Source organism: Neophocaena asiaeorientalis, unplaced genomic scaffold (assembly GCF_003031525.2).
Source record: "Neophocaena asiaeorientalis asiaeorientalis breed wild unplaced genomic scaffold, Neophocaena_asiaeorientalis_V1.1 scaffold314, whole genome shotgun sequence".
Classification (NCBI taxonomy): domain Eukaryota; kingdom Metazoa; phylum Chordata; class Mammalia; order Artiodactyla; family Phocoenidae; genus Neophocaena; species Neophocaena asiaeorientalis.
In genome coordinates, this window is record NW_020175489.1 from 573,876 (window position 1) to 593,438 (window position 19,563).

The window sequence follows — 19,563 nt, forward strand, 5'->3', positions numbered from 1 at the left end:
GATGTCACAAAGAAAGAAAACTACAGGCCAATATCACTGATGAACATAGATGCAAAAATCCTCAACAAATACTAGCAAACAGAATCCAACAGCACATTAAAAGGATCATACACCCTCCACAAAGTAGGCATAGAGGGAACTTACCTCAACAATATAAAGGCCATATATGACAAACGCACAGCCAACATTGTTCTCAATGGTGAAAAACTGAAACCATTTCCTTTAAGATCTGGAATGAGACAAGGCTGTCCACTCCCCCCACTATTATTCAACATAGTTTTGGAAGCTTTAGCCACAGCAATCAGAGAAGAAAAAGAAATAAAAGGAATACAAATCAGAGAAGAAGTAAAGCTGTCACTGTTTGCAGGTGATATGATACTATACATAGAGAATCCTAAAGAGGCTACCAGAAAACTACTAGAGCTAATCAATGAATTTGGTAAAGTAGCAGGATACAAAATTAATGCACAGAAATCTCTTGCATTCCTATACACTAATGATGAAAAGTCTGAAAGAGAAATTAAGGAAACACTCCCATTTACCACTGCAACAAAAAGAATAAAATACCTAGGAATAAACCCACCTAAGGAGACAAAAGACCTATATTCAGAAAAGTATAGGACACTGATGAAAGATATTAAAGATGATACCAACAGATGGAGAAATATACCATGTTCTTGGATTGGAAGAATCAACATTGTGAAAATGACTCTACTACCCAAAGCAATCTACAGATTCTATGCAACCCCTATCCAACTACCACTGGCATTTTTCACAGAACTAGGACAAAAAGTTTCACAATTTGCATGGAAACACAAAAGACCCCGAATAGCCAAAGCAATCTTGAGAAAGAAAAATGTAGCTGAAGGAATCAGGCTCCCTGACTTCAGACTATTCTACAAAGCTACAGTAATCAAGACAGTATGCTACTGGAACAAAAACAGAAATATAGATCAGTGGAACAGGATAGAAAGTCAAGAGATAAACCCACGCAGATAGGGTCACCTTATCTTTGATAAAGGAGGCAAGAATATATAATGGAGAAAAGACAGCCTCTTTAATAAGTGGTGCTGGGAAAACTGGACAGCTACTTTTAAAAAAAATGAAATTAGAACACTCCCTAACACCATACACCAAGATAGGCTCAAAATGGATTAAAGATCTAAATGTAAGGCCAGAAACTATCAAACTCTTGGAGGAAAACATAGGCAGAACACTGTGACATAAATCACAGCAAGATCCTTTTTGACCCACCTCCTAGAGAAAAGGAAATAAAAACAAATGGGACCTAATGAAACTTAAAAGCTTTTGCACAGCAAAGGAAACCATAAATAAGACAAAAAGACAACCCTCACAATGGGAGAAAATATTTGCAAATGAAACAACTGACAAAGGATTAATCTCCAAAATTTATAAGCAGCTCATGCAGCTCAATATCAAATAAACAAAGAACCCAATCCAAAAATGGGCAGAAGACCTAAATAGACATTTCTCCAGAGAAGATATACAGATTGCCAACAAACACATGAAAGCATGCTCAACATCATTAATCATTAGAGAAATGCAAATCAAAACTACAATGAGGTATCACCTCACGCTAGTCAGAATGGTGATCATCAAAAAATCTACAAACATCAAATGCTGGAGAGGGTGTGGAGAAAAAGGAACCCTCTTGCACTGTAGGTGGGAATGTAAATTGATACAGCCACTATGGAGAACAGTATGGAGGTTCCTTAAAAATCTAAATATAGAGCTACCGTAAGACCCAGCAAACCCACTACTGAACATACACCCTGAGAAAACCATAATTCAAAAAGAGTCATGTACCACAATGTTCACTGCAGCACTATTTACAATAGCCAGGACATGGAAGCAACCTAAGTGTCCATCAACAGATGAATGGATAAAGAAGATGTGGCACATATATACAATGCAATATTACTCAGTCATAAAAAGAAACGAAATTGAGTTACTTGTAGTGAGTTGCATGCACCTAGAGTCTGTTATGCAGAGTGAAGTAAGTCAGAAAGAGTAAAACAAATACCGTATGCTAACACATATATATGGAATCTAAAAAAAAAAAAAGCGGTTCTCATGAACCTAGGGGCAGGACAGGAATAAAGACACAGACGTAGAGAACGGACTTGAGGATATGGGGAGGGGGAAGGGTGAGTTGTGACAAAGCGAGAGAGAGGCATGGACATATATACACTACCAAACGTAAGGTAGATAGCTAGTGGGAAGCAGCCGCATAGCACAGGGAGATCAGCTCCGTGCTTTGTGACCACCTAGAGAGGTAGGATAGGGAGGGTGGGAGGGAGACGCAAGAGGGAGGAGATATGGGGATATATGTATATGTATAGCTGATTCTTTATGTTATAAAGCCGAAACTAACACACCACTGTAAAGCAATTATACTCCAATAAAGATGTTAAAAATAAATAAATAAAGGCGTCAATGAAATAATTATGGGGCCACTTGCATGCCAAGGTATCCAGCTCTGGTTTAGCTCTTCCCATGTCAATGAATAAGGCACGCTCTGAAATATTGGTAATAAAAGGCAAAAACACAGAATACAAACTCAATGGCGTGAACCAATGGATTACTCTGCGGATACTACTATATTGAGAAACTGTAAGAAAGTACCTTTCAAAGAATAAATATTTTAACCACTCTCTAATTCTACTCCTCTTATATAAATAAAAAACATCGCATCTGCTGCTTCCCAGGTCTGGAGGAGCAGGGCGACCGCTGCTTTTCCAAACACTCACTTCCAACAGCAGCATTAACTGCCAAGCACTAGGTATCTACCAACTAGTGTCCCCACCAAGGCGGGCTGTAGAAGAGATTCCTGTGTCTGCTGGAATCTGATATTGTTTGTTGGAAAAAAATCACAATTTTAGAGTGAGGGATACAGCTTCTCCAGTAATGAGCTAAAGAAGGCATATAGCTAAGCCCTTCTTACAGAACCCTGGGTCTCAGGTCAACAATTAAATCCACCATCTACGCTTCCATTCAAAGTGGTCAAAGCCTGGAAAGATGTCCAAGAAAGTTCAAAGAAACTGTGTCTCACGTTGGGCTCTTTTAAGATACTTCTGAATTCCCATTTGGACAATCTTAGGAAACAAGAAAAACATTAAATCTACCAGTAACACCAAACCCACATTTGTTCCTAAATTCAATCTCTTCTGCTACCAAGTTAATAACAAGAAGAAAAGTGAACTGATTAAAATTTCAGCTTCTCTCTTTTCCAATTTATAATCTGGTAAAGCAAAGGTGGCTGATAGGCAGCAGGAAAAAATCAGAAAAGACATTCTTCACATTGAACTAGAGGCCCTCACAGAGGGTCCTTTTTTTTTTTGTTAAGGCCAAAGAGACAAAAAAGAGAAATAAAAGAAAAAGGACATAATTATATCTGAATTTGAGCAACCACTAGCAGAACTCTGCAACAGGTATTATGCTAGTCTACCAGCCAAAAGAACAACAAAAAGCCTCATCTGTCCATGTTTCATTAATTTAAACTGATACCCACAGCTACAAATCTAATGTACTTACAATTTAAATACACATTATGGTAAGCAGAATAATGGCTCCCTGTTGATGTCCGTATTTTAATCCCCATAATCTGTGAATATATTTCCTTTTATAGCAAAAGGGAATTTCGGTTGCAGGTGAAATTGAGGTTGCTAATCAACTTAAAATAGGAACGATTACCCTGGATTATCCAAGTGGTCCAGTGTAATCACAGGGGTCCTTACAAGTGAAAGATGGAAGCAGAAGAGGGATGAGAGTGATAAATAACCTGGAAAGGACTGAACGTGCAGTTGCTGGTTTTGAAGATGGACAAAGGAGAAAAGGAATGCAGGCAATTTCCAGAACCTGGAACAGGCAATGAAATGAATTCTCCCCAAGAGCCTCCAGAAAGGAACACAGCTCTGCTGACACCTTGATTTTAGCCCTGCGAGACCCATTTTTGGCTTCTGAATTATGGAACTGTAAGATAATAAATTTGTATTGTTCATGCCACTAAGTTTGTGGCAATATGTTCCAGCAGTATTAGGAAAGTAATAATACACGAGATAAAAAGTATATCACTGATAAGCTCTTATGGTTACAAAAGGAAGACATGCATAGTATTAGAAAGAGAAAAGCAGACACAGTTAATGTAGAAAATTGAAATGCCTTGTCATACCCATCCCTGATCCTCCTCTGATATCCATTCTTAACCAATGAATGGACATGTGGAGTGGGACCCTCTGCCTCTCAGGCCTCCAGATGCCTGCCCACGGCCATAAACTACCACCCCTACTTGGCAGCAGATGTGTAACATCACAGCTGGTTTACAATTGTCCAATGCAAAAAGATGGCACTAGGGCCACAGTGAGAAACTGTACTGGAACCTGGCTCTGAGATCTTGCTGCAGGAAGTTTTTGCAGCCATATAAGTTAATTACAAAAAGGTTTCAGCATGACCCTTTGGGGGGCTTGCCATCACCTAGCAGGACCTCACCGTGAGCAATGAGAATATCACCTCCACCAACCCGAGCACACAGCCATCATGAATAACACGGACCTGAGAGCCATGCTCGTCTCCTCCCTGAAGCCCCTCTCAGCAACTCCAGACTGAGGCCTCTGGTTTCCTTTGCTAACAGTGTATGTATTTTGGGGGCTTTATGTCCTAGACTTGTAAGTTCTACAGAAATTAAGTGTCTAAGTACTCATTCCCTTGAGCCATTCCTTTGCAGGAATTTGGTAATGTTTTCTATATACCTTATCTGTGCATAGATCAACAGCAATAATATTTGATTTTATTATGTACAGAAATGCAGATTTCTGTAATTCTGGAGAAGCGGGCTGCCCTCAGCAGATGGATAGCTCAGTGCCAGAACACATGAGAGTCAGTGAAGTCTCCTTCTCTTGGAGGAATAAGTGTCCCAGGACACAAGAGCTGAGGACTGGATGGCTTTCAGAAACAGTGCAGTACAGAAAGAGTGGAACTGATCCAGAAGCAACGTGGCCATAGCAATTTCAGAGACTACTGATTTAACTTTCCCCCTTTTTTTTTGGCCTGATTGAACAAAGGTCTCTGTGCTCCTTCTTCCCTCTCTCCCAAGGATAGTTGCACCTGAACTGCAAAGTCCCTCATAATCAAGTGAAGTACACTCAGGAGGCTACAGTTAACAATCATAAGGGAATTAATGGGCTTCTTTCCTCCACCTCCCCTCCTGAATCACATCTGACCTCGGCTCTAGTTGCTCAGACACTTGCAGCTCTAGCATGCAATTTACAGATCAGTGTTTTCCACAGAGGGGAGTCCCTGGGGCCTATTTCAATGAGTTTAAATAGATGGCCCAGACAAATATATAAAAGGACTGAAGATCACTTAGGCCAGGATACAGAGTAAAAAAACAATAAAAACATTTTGTAAAAGTGATTATAACCACAATGAACAGCAACAGGATAAGCACAAAGATGTAAAATAGGGCATCAAAATCACAAATTGCAGGGGAGGGGAGTAGAAAATGTAGATCTTTTAGAATGTGTTTGAACTTACACGACTGAACTTATCAGCCTAAAGCAAGTCAATACAGTTACAATACTCGAAAACCATGGTAACCACAAATCAAAAACATGCAACAGATTCACAAAAATGGAAAACAAAGGGACTGAATAGGTGGCTCAGAATGACTGGGATGGAATGGTGTTCTCTGCTACAACTGCAGGCAAGATCATTATATTGATGGAGACTGTCAGGTTCTAACCTTGGGGAAGGCTTGGGGAAGAGTGTCCTCTTCCCAGTTTTCTTTCTTTTTAACCAATATTGGTTCAAGATGCCATGGACCAGAAATATGGTGGGAAAGAAGGACCAGATATAAGTTCAGAAAAAAGAGGACTGGGAGGCAAAGACCGACAAGGACATCAAGTGACACTGGAATTCAGATATTATGTTATGCCCCAAGCACAAACCCATGAAGGCCCCACGGGATGACTGTGAGACCAGACACTTAGACTCTTAGAAAGAGTTATGCCCCCAGTACCAGGTCAGCAGGCATGGGTGATGGGGCCAACCAAACCCAGAGTCACATACAGTAGCAAACCAGAATGATTAAAGACCTAAGCATACCTGTCCCAACCATCAGTTATTACTAGCCACGTCATGATTGCTAACAAGGCTTTGATCCAAGGATAAAGATTTCGTTTATCTTGAAAAGTGTACACGATGCTTCTGCTTCCCTTAAGTTGGTCAGCACTCTTCTCTCCACCCAACATTCACTCACAAACAGAAGTGTGAAATTCACACTCTTCAAAAAAACCAAATGCTTTCTGTAAACCAAGACATGTTCCATATCAACTTACTCAGCTCCCTGAAAGAGGTCTTGCATTTTAATACTCGTTGTGAGAGAGCAAAGGGCAGTTATCTCAACGCAGCCATAACCCACAAAGAAACCAAGTGACCACAGCAGCCTTCCTCATCTCATTCTCTCCCTGGTAGCCACCTGCACAGGTGGGGTGGAGGCATTTTCCCCACTAGATCTGTAATAACAAGACATCCCGGACCAAGGCTTTTAAAGGAAAAAGTTCATCTTGTCAATATTTCTTAAGAAAGGGTCTCTGCCAGTGGCCCCTGCTTAGTAAGCAAAAAGGAACAAAGCTGCTCCAAGCTTATCCCTAGAGAGATAAGAGCATCGCTGGCACACAGCTTCCTGTCTGTATAGGTATGCCTTTCCTTCTCCATCCTTAACGTCACCTAAAATCACAGTCGTCCTCATTCTCCTTCCACACCCAGCGAAGGGACCATGCAAAGGTGGGTGGGCCTCCACCGGGCACACAGGAAGCTTCTGTCTCTGCTTCAGATTCTCCTTACCTTGTTGAAGTCTTCAGAGGTTGCCCTCATTTCCTTCCATGTCTTGTTCAGGAGCTGGATACAGATGCAGAAAAACTCCTCGAAGGATCTGTCGTGGGTGAAGAACATCGGGTGGAAATCGTTGCAGGTCTCACTAGCTGGAGGAAAGAAGGGAGGAAGTGTGAGAAGGGAAATGAAAGGATACAGACACATGCTCCAAAGGGAGATGATGAGAGGCATATTTGGTTCAAGCCACAGTGGAAAAAAAGGCATTTTGAAAAGGCAACCAAAGGGTAGTCACCGTGAAACTTCACAGTTTAAGGTCAGATGGTCAGACCTACCCTTAGGCGCATATTTTGACCGAAGGAAGTGAGCTCCTAACTCACTCCATGATATGATCCTTATGGCTTTGGTCCAGGATCTGTGGTGTTGAATATGGGCTCTGCATCTGCCTTCTTGACCTTATAAAGGTTATTCAAACTGCCCTGTCAGTCACAGCTCTTCCATCACCCTTAATTTCCTACTTCTCAATAGAATAACTGGCAGAAGATGAGTTTTCCCAAACACACAATTAATTGCAACTTTGAAAATAGCATCCTTGATTATTTCTCCAGGGGGCTCTTTTTCCTCTTATGGCATTAAGTAGGGGATATTTGAGATCATTAACCTCAGACACCATTAACCATTTGTTTTACATTCTCAGACACAGATGGCTGGAGGTCAAAGCAACCCAAGTGGCTTTGAAGGCTGCAACTGGGTTCGGTCCTGGACCAAACCCTGAAGTCAGTCAGACTGCCTTCAAGCTACCCCATTACAAAGCTTCCTTTGTAATGGTCAGACCCAGGGCTCTGAGTTCTAGGTATGCCACCTCTCTCCTCCTTCCCAGACCAGTACACCAGGCCCTTCCTTCTCAGCTCTCTGTCAAGCTGACCTTTTTATAGCCCTTTTACGTACATTCATTTGATCTTTAGAACGCGTCTTACTGTTCATGTCTTAAGGGATGAGGATACTGGAGCCCAATGAAGTAGGCTTTGTGACCCCCAAAACAAGATTCTAAAATTTTTTTCTTTAAATATAAGCTGTTACTTACAGTGAAAGAATTCTGATTTTAATTGGAATCTATTTAAAGACCAATTCATCTTCAAGACCCCAAATGATAGAATTTTAAGCTCTGGAAGCCCAGGAGAGGAGGATGGAGTGGGGCGGGAGTAGGGTTTACAGCAGAGAACTTCTGTACTTGGGGAAGACCCTGGTGCCCACCGTGTAGTTGAACATGAATTCTACTTAGAGAGGATCCTCGGGTGAAGGCCCCTGGTGAGTGAATCCTGATCAAACCTAAGAGGACATGCTCTGATTTGGGGGACACACTTATACACAAACCTCTTCTATCTTCACACTTCATCATAGTAAATTCTGTTTTCTTCCAGAGAAGGTAAGGGCATAGGCTAGCAACAGCTTGCAGTCATGCAGAGAAGGTTTGGGTCTGAGGGTAGAAGGTTTGAATTCAAGTCCAGCCCATGACAATGAGAAGCTAGTCACTTCACCTTTCTAAGCCTTGATTTTCTAAACTAAAAAATGGAAATGAAACCTCCTTGCCTTCTCCATAGGCTAGAGAGAGGCTCAAATGACACGATTCACAGGAAAGTGCTTTGAAAGGATAAAAGTTGGAGCAAGGCAGTGGTGATAACAATGAATGTCGTGCCAGCATATTGTTTCCAGGAACATAGGCTGTTTTTTGATTCCTCCAATTCTTAAGTCAAGCCTGTTACATCTCAGAAATTAGAGGCAAGAACATATAAGTTATCCCACTCCAGCTCATTACCAGTAGAGATGGCAAAAGTGACATTCTGACCTGATACACAAAGCTATTTAAGGAACTTGAAGATGTTTACTCTTCAAGGATTATGTGTTTGCTGCCCTGGGCAATGAGCTGTCACTTTCATAAGCACTGAAGCCAATAAAATTTACCAGTCTACAGCAGCACTTTAAACCACTATGGCCATACAAAACCTCGTTATTAATCACATTATGAGGGTATCTTTTGGGGGGCTAGTGTAATTATATGTGTACTTTATGCCCTAGTTAAAGTTTTATGGGACTACTGGAGCTGAGCTAGCCAAACAAAACTGCGACCAACAAGCCAGTCTCTTGTTTGGGTGAAGAGGGAGGGAAACAACATCGTTAATAATAGGGATGGGGGGGCGGAGAGACAGAAGATTGTGTATAACTCCCCAAGGGCTCTACAGGCGTTATCTTCACAGCAACCCAGGGGGTAGGCGTGATGCTTGTCTTCATTGTATACATAAGACAGGTGAAACTTGGAGAAATTAAGCCTTCCATCATGAGCCTTTTTTTAGGTGGCTCCAAACGAGCATTGGAAACCCACAGGTTAGGTGACACAGCAGCAGCTTCCTGCCTTAGTTGATATCAAGAGCTCAGGGCATTTCCTTGTGATTGCTACTTTGAAAATTAATTTCTCCACCCACACTCCTAGATCTCCTTGGATTCCTCCTTCAACAGAAACCAGCATCCTGACCTGCAGTCCAGTGGGGCTCACAATAAATGCCCAGCCAGCACCTGTTGATGGACAACACCTGGCCACGTGATAGGACCAACAGTGGCCATGCCACTGTCACCAGCCACGTGCCAGGCACCATTACTGTTACTTATTACATCAAGCCCCTAGGAAGATAACATCAATTTCTTTTTATAAAATTAGAAATAGGAGAGTTAGAAAATTGTCCAAGGTCACATGGCTTTCAAGTGGCAGAGCTGGGATTCAAACTCAGGTTGACTTGGCTCCAAAGCCCATCATTGTTGCAGTGACAGGACCAGGAATCACACCCAACATTCTACACCAGAGCCAGTGTTTTCAACCTCCACGTGAGGATGGCTTTGCCATCGTCCTAAGATTCTTTGAGACTCATCCCTTGGGATGAGGAATGGGCAAACAGCAAATCAAAACAATTTGTTCCTTGACATGTTACAAAAGAAACAATGAAAAGACTGATATATTTTGGGATTTTACATCCTTAAAAGGATGTTCCTGTATTAGAGGCAAGGAAAAAGCAATAAATATTAATACTTTTTTCCTCAAAAACATTCAAATTGCAGATATTCAGGACTGAGGATGATCGAGCAGGAAGGACTGGACCAGATTATCTGATTTGTTTCCCTCTTTTATTTTGCAGGTAGGAGTAGTGAGAAAGGCAAAATGGCTCGCCCAAGAGTTTATGATGGTGGAAAAGGGGCAAAGATGCTGGGAGCCAGGCTGCTGGGGTTCAAATACGGGTTCTTTTGCCTACTGCTGAGTCACCTGGGCAAGTCATTTCATCTGTCAGTGTCTCAGTGTTCTCATCTGTAAACTGGGGGCAACAGTAGTATAAACTTCATCAGGTGGCTGTGGGGATTAAAAGGGAACAGTGACTACATGGAGAAGCTCAGTGCAAGTGTGAGCCAACAGGATTGTGATGCTCGTCATCATATAGCAAGTGGACCCTGGCCCAGGCCATCCCAGGGATACACGTGAGCTTGTATCAGCTCACAGGGATGGCCCGACTCTCGTGAACAGGGTCCTTAACTCAGAGGTTTAAACAAACAGATAAAAAGAGAGAGGGGGAGGTTTACTACTGCTTTTTAAGGAAAATAAAAACACTTTTTGAGGAAAAAAACAGTGTTGAATTTGTAGGCAATGATTTTATACATGAAATTTAAAGAGAAGTTTTCAATGGGACAAAAACAGCAAGGCTTTTCAAAAACCAAATTTTCTTTTTTTTTTTTTTTTGCGGTACACGGGCCTCTCACTGTTGTGGCCTCTCCCGTTGTGGAGCACAGGCTCCGGACGCAGAGGCTCAGCGGCCATGGCTCACGGACCCAGCCGCTCCGCGGCATGTGGGATCTTCCCTGACCGGGGCACGACCCCGTGTCCCCTAGCATCGGCAGGCGGACTCTCAACCACTGCGCCACCAGGGAAGCCCCCAAAACCAAATTTTTTTAAGCACACTATTTTTAACACAATGAGATTCTCTTTTATAAAAAAAGAATCAACTTACTCGTCTTGTAAGTCTGGAATATTAAGGTATTTTCAGGGCTGAGGGTGAAATGGGTTCTTATTAATTTACTGACATCTAATTCATTTATAAATAGGCCAACTTTGAAAGCTTCTATAATCCACACACCTTTGTTTTAAAAATGAAAAATAAGAATGCTATACACTTATGTAGCATTTTGCCTTTCAAAGTAGATTTGTTCCCATTTTTCATTGGATAATGTGAAGTGAGGCAGGTATCATCACTGGAGGCTCAAAGAACAAGGGCTACTGCAGTGCAGCAAGTAAACACTGAAAGGTGCATACAAAGAAAGGGTTCTAGTGCTGCCTTGTGACCTTAGAAGGTCACCTCAGCTCCAGGGCTCCAAGTCTCTTACCTGTAAATGGGCTGGTAAGGTTCCTGCCAAGTCTCAGATTCTAAGACATTACACACACGCACATACAAACACACACACCACGTAATGTATTTTTAAGTCCCTAATATCCATCAATAATTATAGAACTTGGAGATTACACCTGCATTTAACCATATGTCCTAAAGTATTATTTCCTTGAATGACAGGATGGCTACACATTTCAGTTAGGGTGTTAGGGCATCAAAGTGGCATTTGATAGGCTTAGAAAATGTTTGATGAGCTAGTATTTACTCTTCTTTTGGTAAGAAACTTGTTATTTGTTTTCAGCCCCTTTCAATCTATTAATATCACCTAATGCAGACCATTACATAAGAAAATTACATGACTAAAGATAGAATGACAAGATGACACAGGCAAATGCACGTAATTTCTGCACTTTCACGGGAATTTTCTTAGACAAACGTAATTTTTGACATGCTGAAAAGCTCTGTCCCATGCTTTCCATGACCCTTGTTATACTGAGACTGTGAACCCATTTGCAAGTGAATACAGGGACACATGTTTTGGAGGCACTAGGCAAACTTTGAGTATTTTTACCATGAAATAATGAGCTATTTCAACTGCAACAGTGTTTGGAAATGGTGCACTTTGAAAGAGAGATAAGCACTGGCCTAACACAAAGGGCATTTTGTCTTAAAATTCTGAGCTACAGGAAGAAGGGGATAAATCATAAACACAGAAGCATTTCATACATGAAAACTGACAGAGCAGTTGTAAAATCTTACTAGGTATCCAAAGCGTGGAAACTCAAACTAGAACTCTTTGCGGCTCTAGGGTCGGTCTGGGTAATACACCCATGAATTCTCAGATGCAATGTCTCTTTATACCTTTGCAGAAGATCTTACCCTTGTGACCTTTGAGTGTCTATTTTTAGAACGGCTATTCTTTAATAGCTTGGTTTTGGAGTTTTGGTGCTGTGTAGGAAGATGCTAAAAGTTCAAAACCTTTTGTAGGTGGGAGAGGTGAAAAGGCGAAGGGAGTGAGGACAAAGAATGTGAAGTTCCCCCGCTGCTGAGCTCTGCTAGTGTAGAAGCTTCCACCCCTGCTATTTCAGGACAGGGGATCAGAGGCTTGAAAGCCGCTCAGCTCTACGGCCCCTGAAACCTGGTTTAATAGAACTCTGGATATTCTGTTCTATCTTCTCTCATGCCTAAAAATAGTATGAAATCGACACTAAAAAGACACACCGTCTAATCCAATGCTTCATTGTTCACTTTCCTTCTGGGCCTTTTTTTATGGACATGGAGAAAAAAATACCTACTAGTGTTAGGACGTAAAATCAGACACTAGCATCAAAAGATAGCCGACTCACAAAGAATGACCTGAGGCCACATCCCAGGCACACAGTTATGTGTTAATAAAAGAGCAGGTTCTAGAGCAAGGTCGGCCTGGGTGCAAATCTTAGTGTCACTACTCAATAGCAATGTGACCTTTATCAACTTACGCTTCCTCTGGGCCTCAATTTTTTCATTATAAAAAGAGGAAATGCATCTTATCAGATTACTGCTAAGATTAAATCTAAAGTGATACATGATTCACATATTAACAGATAAAACAAGCAACAGTAAGTGCTAGTTGTTACCAGTTTTAATAGCAAAATTATTATTGTACTTAGGTAAAATGACAAATTTGGAAGAATTACATATGCGGATAGAAAGACATTATAAAATTATAATAATTAAAATAGCTTGATATTGGTCCATGAATGGAAAAACAGAATAGAATAGGATAGGGAGTTCAGATATAGTCTTTTTTTTCAACATCTTTATTGGAGTATAATTGCTTTGGAATGGTGTGTTAGTTTCTACTTTATAACATAGTGAATCAGCTATATATATACCTATATGCCCATATCTCCTCCCTCTTGTGTCTCCCTCCCACTCTCCCTATCCCACCCCTCTAGGTGGACACAAAGCACCAAGCTGATCTCCCTGTGCTATGCGGCTACTTCCCACTAGCTATCTATTTCACATTTGGTAGTGTATATAAGTCCATGCCACTCTCTCACTTCGTCCCAGCTTACCCTTCCCCCTCTCCATGTCCTCAAGTCCATTCTCTACGTCTGTGATTTGCTGTGCAAAAGCTTTTAAGTTTCTCAGATATAGTCTTGTATATACAATCACTAGATTTATGAAAAAGGTGACACCACAGTGAAAAGAATTTTCAGTAACTTGTGCTGAGTCAATTATATATGCATCTAAAAACTGAATTATGACTCCCTACCTCACACCATCTACAAAACTCAACTCTAAGTAGATTATAGGTCTCAATGTAAAAGAAAAAACAATGAAGCTTCTATAAAATACAGCAGAATACATTCATAACCTAGAGGTGAGCAAAGATTTCTTAAACAGGACCAAAAAGATTATTAACCCTAAGGAAAATGTTCATTGGCTTATATTAAGATCAAGAACCTCTGTTCATATTGTTTGTTTTTTTGATATTGAGCTGCATGAGCTGCTTGTAAATTTTGGAGATTAATCCTCTGTCAGTTGCTTCATTTGCAAACATTTTTTCCCATTCTGAGGGTTGTCTTTTCACCTTGTTTATGGTTTCCTTTGCTGTGCAAAAGCTTTTAAGTTTCTCAGATATAGTCTTGTATATACAATCACTAGATTTATGAAAAGGTGACACCACAGTGAAAAGAATTTTCAATAACTTGTGCTGAGTCAATTATATATGCATCTAAAAAATGAATTATGACTCCCTACCTCACACCATCTACAAAACTCGACTCTAAGTAGATTATAGGTCTCAATGTAAAAGAAAAAACAATGAAGCTTCTATAAAATACAGCAGAATACATTCATAACCTAGAGGTGAGCAAAGATTTCTTAAACAGGACCAAAAAGATTATTAACCCTAAGGAAAATGTTCATTGGCTTATATTAAGATCAAGAACCTCTGTTCATTAAAAGATACAAAAAAGATGGCAACTTCAGGGTAGGAGAAAAACGTGCAACATTACCTGGCAAAAAAACTGGTATCCATAATATATAAATAACCCTATAAATCAATAATAAAAAGAGAGACAATCTAGTAGAAAAACAGGCAAAGTGTAAATAGGTACTTCACAAAATAAGATATCTAAGTGTCCAATAAACATGAAAAGATGCTTGGCTTTTTTAATCACCAGGGAAATGCAAATTTAAACTACAATGAGATATTTTCAAACATCACCAGAATGGCTACAATGAAGAGTTTAAAAAAAAAAAACAAAAAACTAAGTGTGGATAAGAATGTGGAAAAAATGGAATTCTCTTAAACTGTTGTTAGGAGTTTAAATTGGTTCAACTACTTTGAAAAGCAGTTTGACAGTATTTAGTCAAGCTAAAATATTCATAGCCAATGACACAGCAATTCTACCCAAAGATATAAACCCAAAAGAAAGGCATACACAGGTGCTACATAAGAAAGGTACCTGAATGTTAATAATTGCACTACTTGTTACAGCCAAAATCTTGAAGTAACCAAAATGTCCATCCAATACATTGGATGAATTATAGCTTACTCATATAGCAACATAATTACTACAAAGAAATAATTTTTAAAAACTATGCTGCACACAGTAACATGAATGAATAGAAAACACAATGTTGAACAAACAGAGCCCTCTACAAAGGACAACATACTATGTGGTCTTATGTATGTAAAGCTCAAAATGGAAAATTTATTGATGGTGGTGGAAACAGGGTATTGTTCTCTTGGAGACAAGAAGAAATTGGGGAGAGGGAAGCCCACAATTGTCTCTGGTGGTTGCATAATACTCTCTATCTTGAGCTAAGGAGTAGCAAAATGGATAGCTGGTGACTGGAAAATTCACTGAGCTGAGCTGTGTTGTGCTTTCAGGATTTGAACACTTCTATTTATTTAAGTTACACTGGCATAAAAAAGTTAAAAAGGTAGAATATGAGCTTTCTAAGCAAATAAAAAGGAACAACAACATTTCAGACGGTGTAAAACTACAAACTACTGCAGGTGATTTTGATGGGTTTTCAGAAGTAGTGCTATATTTGCCCTGCCTATCACCTCTGGAGCCAGGGATTGGCATTTCATGCAGCCAGGTTTACTCGCTGGATCGAAAACATATAGCCTGTCTATGCAGGCATCCTAGTCCAATCACCTAAGTAGTATCAGCCTCTAATGTTGTTCAGGGGTACCTCTCCACACCTGGACTTTAGTTCAATTTCATCTGTTAGATGGATAAAAGAGTATATGTGTGCATTTACTTTTGTGAATGGGGATCCTGATCTCACTGAAGAGTATTGCAGATGCTGATGGAAAAGCTATAATAGATTTGACTAGTTGTCAAATCTGAGTCACAAGTCTGTTTGAAATTAGTTTCCTCCCTGCCTCATTTACTTCCTTCATTCATTTATAGATCCTTCCTTCCTTCCTTCCATCCACGCATGTACAGGTCCACCTAACTGTCCATCCATCAGTCCATCGATGCATTGATCCACTCATCCATCCATCCACCCACCCATTCCTTCATCTACCCATTCATCCATCCATACATCGAACTAGCAAGGTAGTTAAGAGCATGGCCCTGGAGCCATTCTGCCTGAGTTTGGATCCTAGCTCTGCCACTCATTATCTATATGACCTTGAGTTCAAGGACAAAGAGAGATGAGCAAAAGATGAGGTGGAAGAAGTAGGCAGGCATCAGATCATCTAATTCTTTGTAGAACATATTAGGGAGTGTGGGCTTTATTCTACCTACAATGGGAAGCCATTAACAGGGTTTAAATAGGAGTGGAATAAAGTAACAACTTCCTATCGCCTTTCTTCCCCTACCCTTTCTCTCTTTTTAATGGAATTAAAATTCAGGTAATTTGAGAATTCCTGTTATTCTGGACTCCACTTACTTGATACTTCAGTGTATTAAGGACAAGTGATGAATCACATAAAAACTTGAGTACTAAGTGGTTAGGAGTCAGGACTGCGGCTAGAATTCTTCCTCTATACCTTCTCAACTAAGTCCTTTAACGTCACCAAGTCTCTATTATTATGATGATAATAACAGTAATTTATATCTGTAGAAGTGAGTAAAGATATAGTGAGAGGATTCCCATAAAACACTTAGCATAGTGCCTGGCATATAATAAGCACTCAGTAAATGGTAGCTATAAAATGTTGTGCAGAATACAAATATGATGTGTAATTTCCCCCCAAATCTTGAATTCAGTACAAGGTTTAGCTTGTGTGAAATCTTATTCACTTTAACCTCTTTCATGAAGGTATCAGTTCACCTGGAAGATTACAGAGCAGCATCTCATCATCTTATGTTTAACCAAATGACAAAATGTGCAGAAATTCCAGGAAATTAAGATTTATGATAAGAGTGAGCTAGGTAGGGCTTCCCTGGTGGCGCAGTGGTTGAGAGTCCGCCTGCCGATGCAGGGGACACGGGTTCGTGCCCCGGTCCGGGAGGATCCCACATGCCGCGGAGCGGCTGGACCCGTGAGCCATGGCTGCTGAGCCTGCGCATCCAGAGCCTGTGCTCCGCAACGGGAGAGGCCACAACAGTGAGAGGCCCGCGTACCGAAAAAAAAAAAAAAAAGAGTGAGCTAAGTGACTCCTAGAAGTTAGCTTATAATTGAAAAATGGTCTTACTGACATGCTCTGTATTTGTGCTTTTTCTTGGTCCTCTGGCCGAAACAACTAAGAGTTGCAGGAAAACAGAACCTGGATCCTTGACACCTTACCTCTTGGCAAAATAATTTTCTGGATCCACTTACAGGTCTATGAAAGGTCTCTTTCTTAGCCCAAAGAGAAGAAAAGAATAAGAAAAAAAATGAATTCTTTGGAAAGGAGTATCCAGTTTGTGGTATATATTAGTAATGTAAAACCAAATGTGAAATATTTTTAGCTACCTTTTGGGGGTGGTGTGGCTGCAGCATTGGGAGGTACAGTGGAAGATAAAGAAAGAGGAAAATTCTAGTTGGGTGGTAAATAGTCCAAGGCAGGGCAAAGGACAGCACATCCAAGAAGCAATTTCTGCATGCCCTTATTGAAATTTCCTTTATAAGGAAAATTATTCTAAGAAGCGACACATTAAGAGACTGTCATACAGCAAATTTAGCATGGATATAAATAATTGCCTGTTCAACCATGTGAGATGGGCACTGGAGGGTTATGCTGGGATAGAGGCTGATTAATGAGCAGCTGGGACGTGCCTCACTGAAGACCCAGCAACTACTGTGTGCCATCACATGACCCTGGATGACATCTTGACCTGAGGCTCAGAGCCTTAACCAGAGCTGGGGAGCTGGCAAAAGGGGCTAAAAATAAGTAACCCTAAGTCCAATAAATACAAAATTAAGGAAAGAGGACAGGCCAAGACGTTCTTTCTTGTCTTTCGTACCCAGTATATGACTTCCCTTAAAAACTCAGTGATTACCTGTCGGTGTTAGGATAAAATGCAAATACTTTAGCAAAACATTCAACACGTCCCAGTCTGCCCCTACTCTATTCTCCTAACTTTCCTCTGACCTATGACTGAATGCTGAAGGCAGCCATAGTTTCTACCTCTTCATCAAATAAAACACCCCTGCTTGTATCTACACATGTTAAGCTCTTGGGTTTCCCTCTTCGCGGAGTCCATTGAGTCATCCTCCAAAGCCCATCCCTTTGCTAAAGGCACTTCCCTCTAGCCCTGCCCAACTTCCACTTTCTTTGTGTTTCCATAGACCTTTTATTTCCTCTAACTGCTCGGAATCCCCACACTTGATTATGAACCTACAAAAAATAGGAATCCTGATTTAGTAATTCCTGCATTCTTCATGGTTCTCACATGGCCCGCCTTCCACAGACACATGCCCACATTCCCTTCCTTGATTTCCTTCCCCCTCGTGCCTCCCTTAACATGCTTTTCTTCTACATGGTTTCTATTATGCCCCACTTCATGCACTTTTAACAAAACGGGATGAGGGATGTCCGCCAGCTTTTGCACAGCACATGTCTCAGCACTCTTGCTGTGACAGGGGCACTTTGGAAGGCTCCACACATGCTTCACCCACTGCTTTAAAATAAATATTGCAACCTGAAAAATAACCCAGTCCTCTGCCTTCTCTCTCCCAGCTTTCTGAAATCCAAATATAGGTGTTCTCTTAATAAAAAAATGAGGAAATTTATAAAGGAAGCAGATTAATTACACAAATGCACAGAAAAGAAAACCCAAATCTGATATGTACCCAAAATACAGTAGGTAATCCTCCTCTGTAGATCAACTGCCAACCAACAACTAGTCCTGCCGGGGAGGGGGGGGGGGTCACTTACCCACCCCCCACACGCCTCATTTACCACACATGGCCTTCAGCAGGAGCACTAGGACTTAGTGCTCATTTCAGGTCCATGTCACACTCTGTCACACGGCACATACGGACTCAAGGATTGCAGAACAGTGTTAACAATGTGTACCCCCCCGGATGGTGGAATTAAGGGAGATACAGGGGGATATCGAGGGAATAATCTATTGACAATCATGCTTTTGCCAACATGGGCTTTGAGAGGATGAAGATTTATATTAGTGAACAAAATAGAGTTAAATCCCTAATATTTTTGTCTATATATAGCTCCATTCAATCCTCTTACAGAGGAGTGCATGACAAGGAGCATGGCTCTCTCCTACCCAGGATCACGTGGGCAGGTTTGTGCAGAGGGCCCTCTCAGCGCACAAACAGAACACCGGGCCCCAAGAAGCATATCCTCAAGCATCGTGTAAATAATTTAGGAAAAGGTCAAGCTTCACACAGGTACTGGACTGAGATTTACCAAACAGACAGGAAACTAAAGGATAAGGCATTACATATCAGACGAGTAACAGCTGGCTGGAAAACTTGAAAAGGACATAATCTGAATTATAAGACACTTGGGGAATTTATTTCAGCAAATTAGAAGGTGAGCAGCCTAGAAAGGTAAGCTATTTACTTCAGAATATTGCAGTGACCATGTACAAGAACTGTTCTAAGCTCCTTACAAGTAAGTACCTTCTCATTTAATCTTCATAACAATTCCACAAGGTAGGTAGAGTTATTAGCATCCCCACTGTACAGATGAGAAAACTGAGGCACAGAGGAGTGATGTAGCTTGGTTCACAGAGCTAAGAAGAGGCAGAGCCAGGGTTTAACAACAGTTTGGGTCCAGAGTCCCTGTTATCAAGCCACTCAACAGACATCAATTTCCCTCTACGGAAGATTTTTAAAGCAGAAAGTTAATACTTTCTAGAACGCCTGTTTACTGTGATTTAAAAAT

The 19,563-nt window shown here is 40.8% G+C and overlaps 1 protein-coding gene across 1 annotated transcript in view; it reads right to left on the reverse strand.

Annotated features, from left to right (window-relative positions):
• Window positions 1-19,563, reverse strand: part of ELMO1 (engulfment and cell motility 1) — a 537,648-nt gene that overhangs the window by 160,767 nt on the left and 357,318 nt on the right. The window contains exon 16 of the mRNA XM_024768877.1: window positions 6,865-7,001. Coding sequence (XP_024624645.1) covers window positions 6,865-7,001 — 137 coding nt within the window. The remainder of the gene's footprint in view (window positions 1-6,864; window positions 7,002-19,563) is intronic.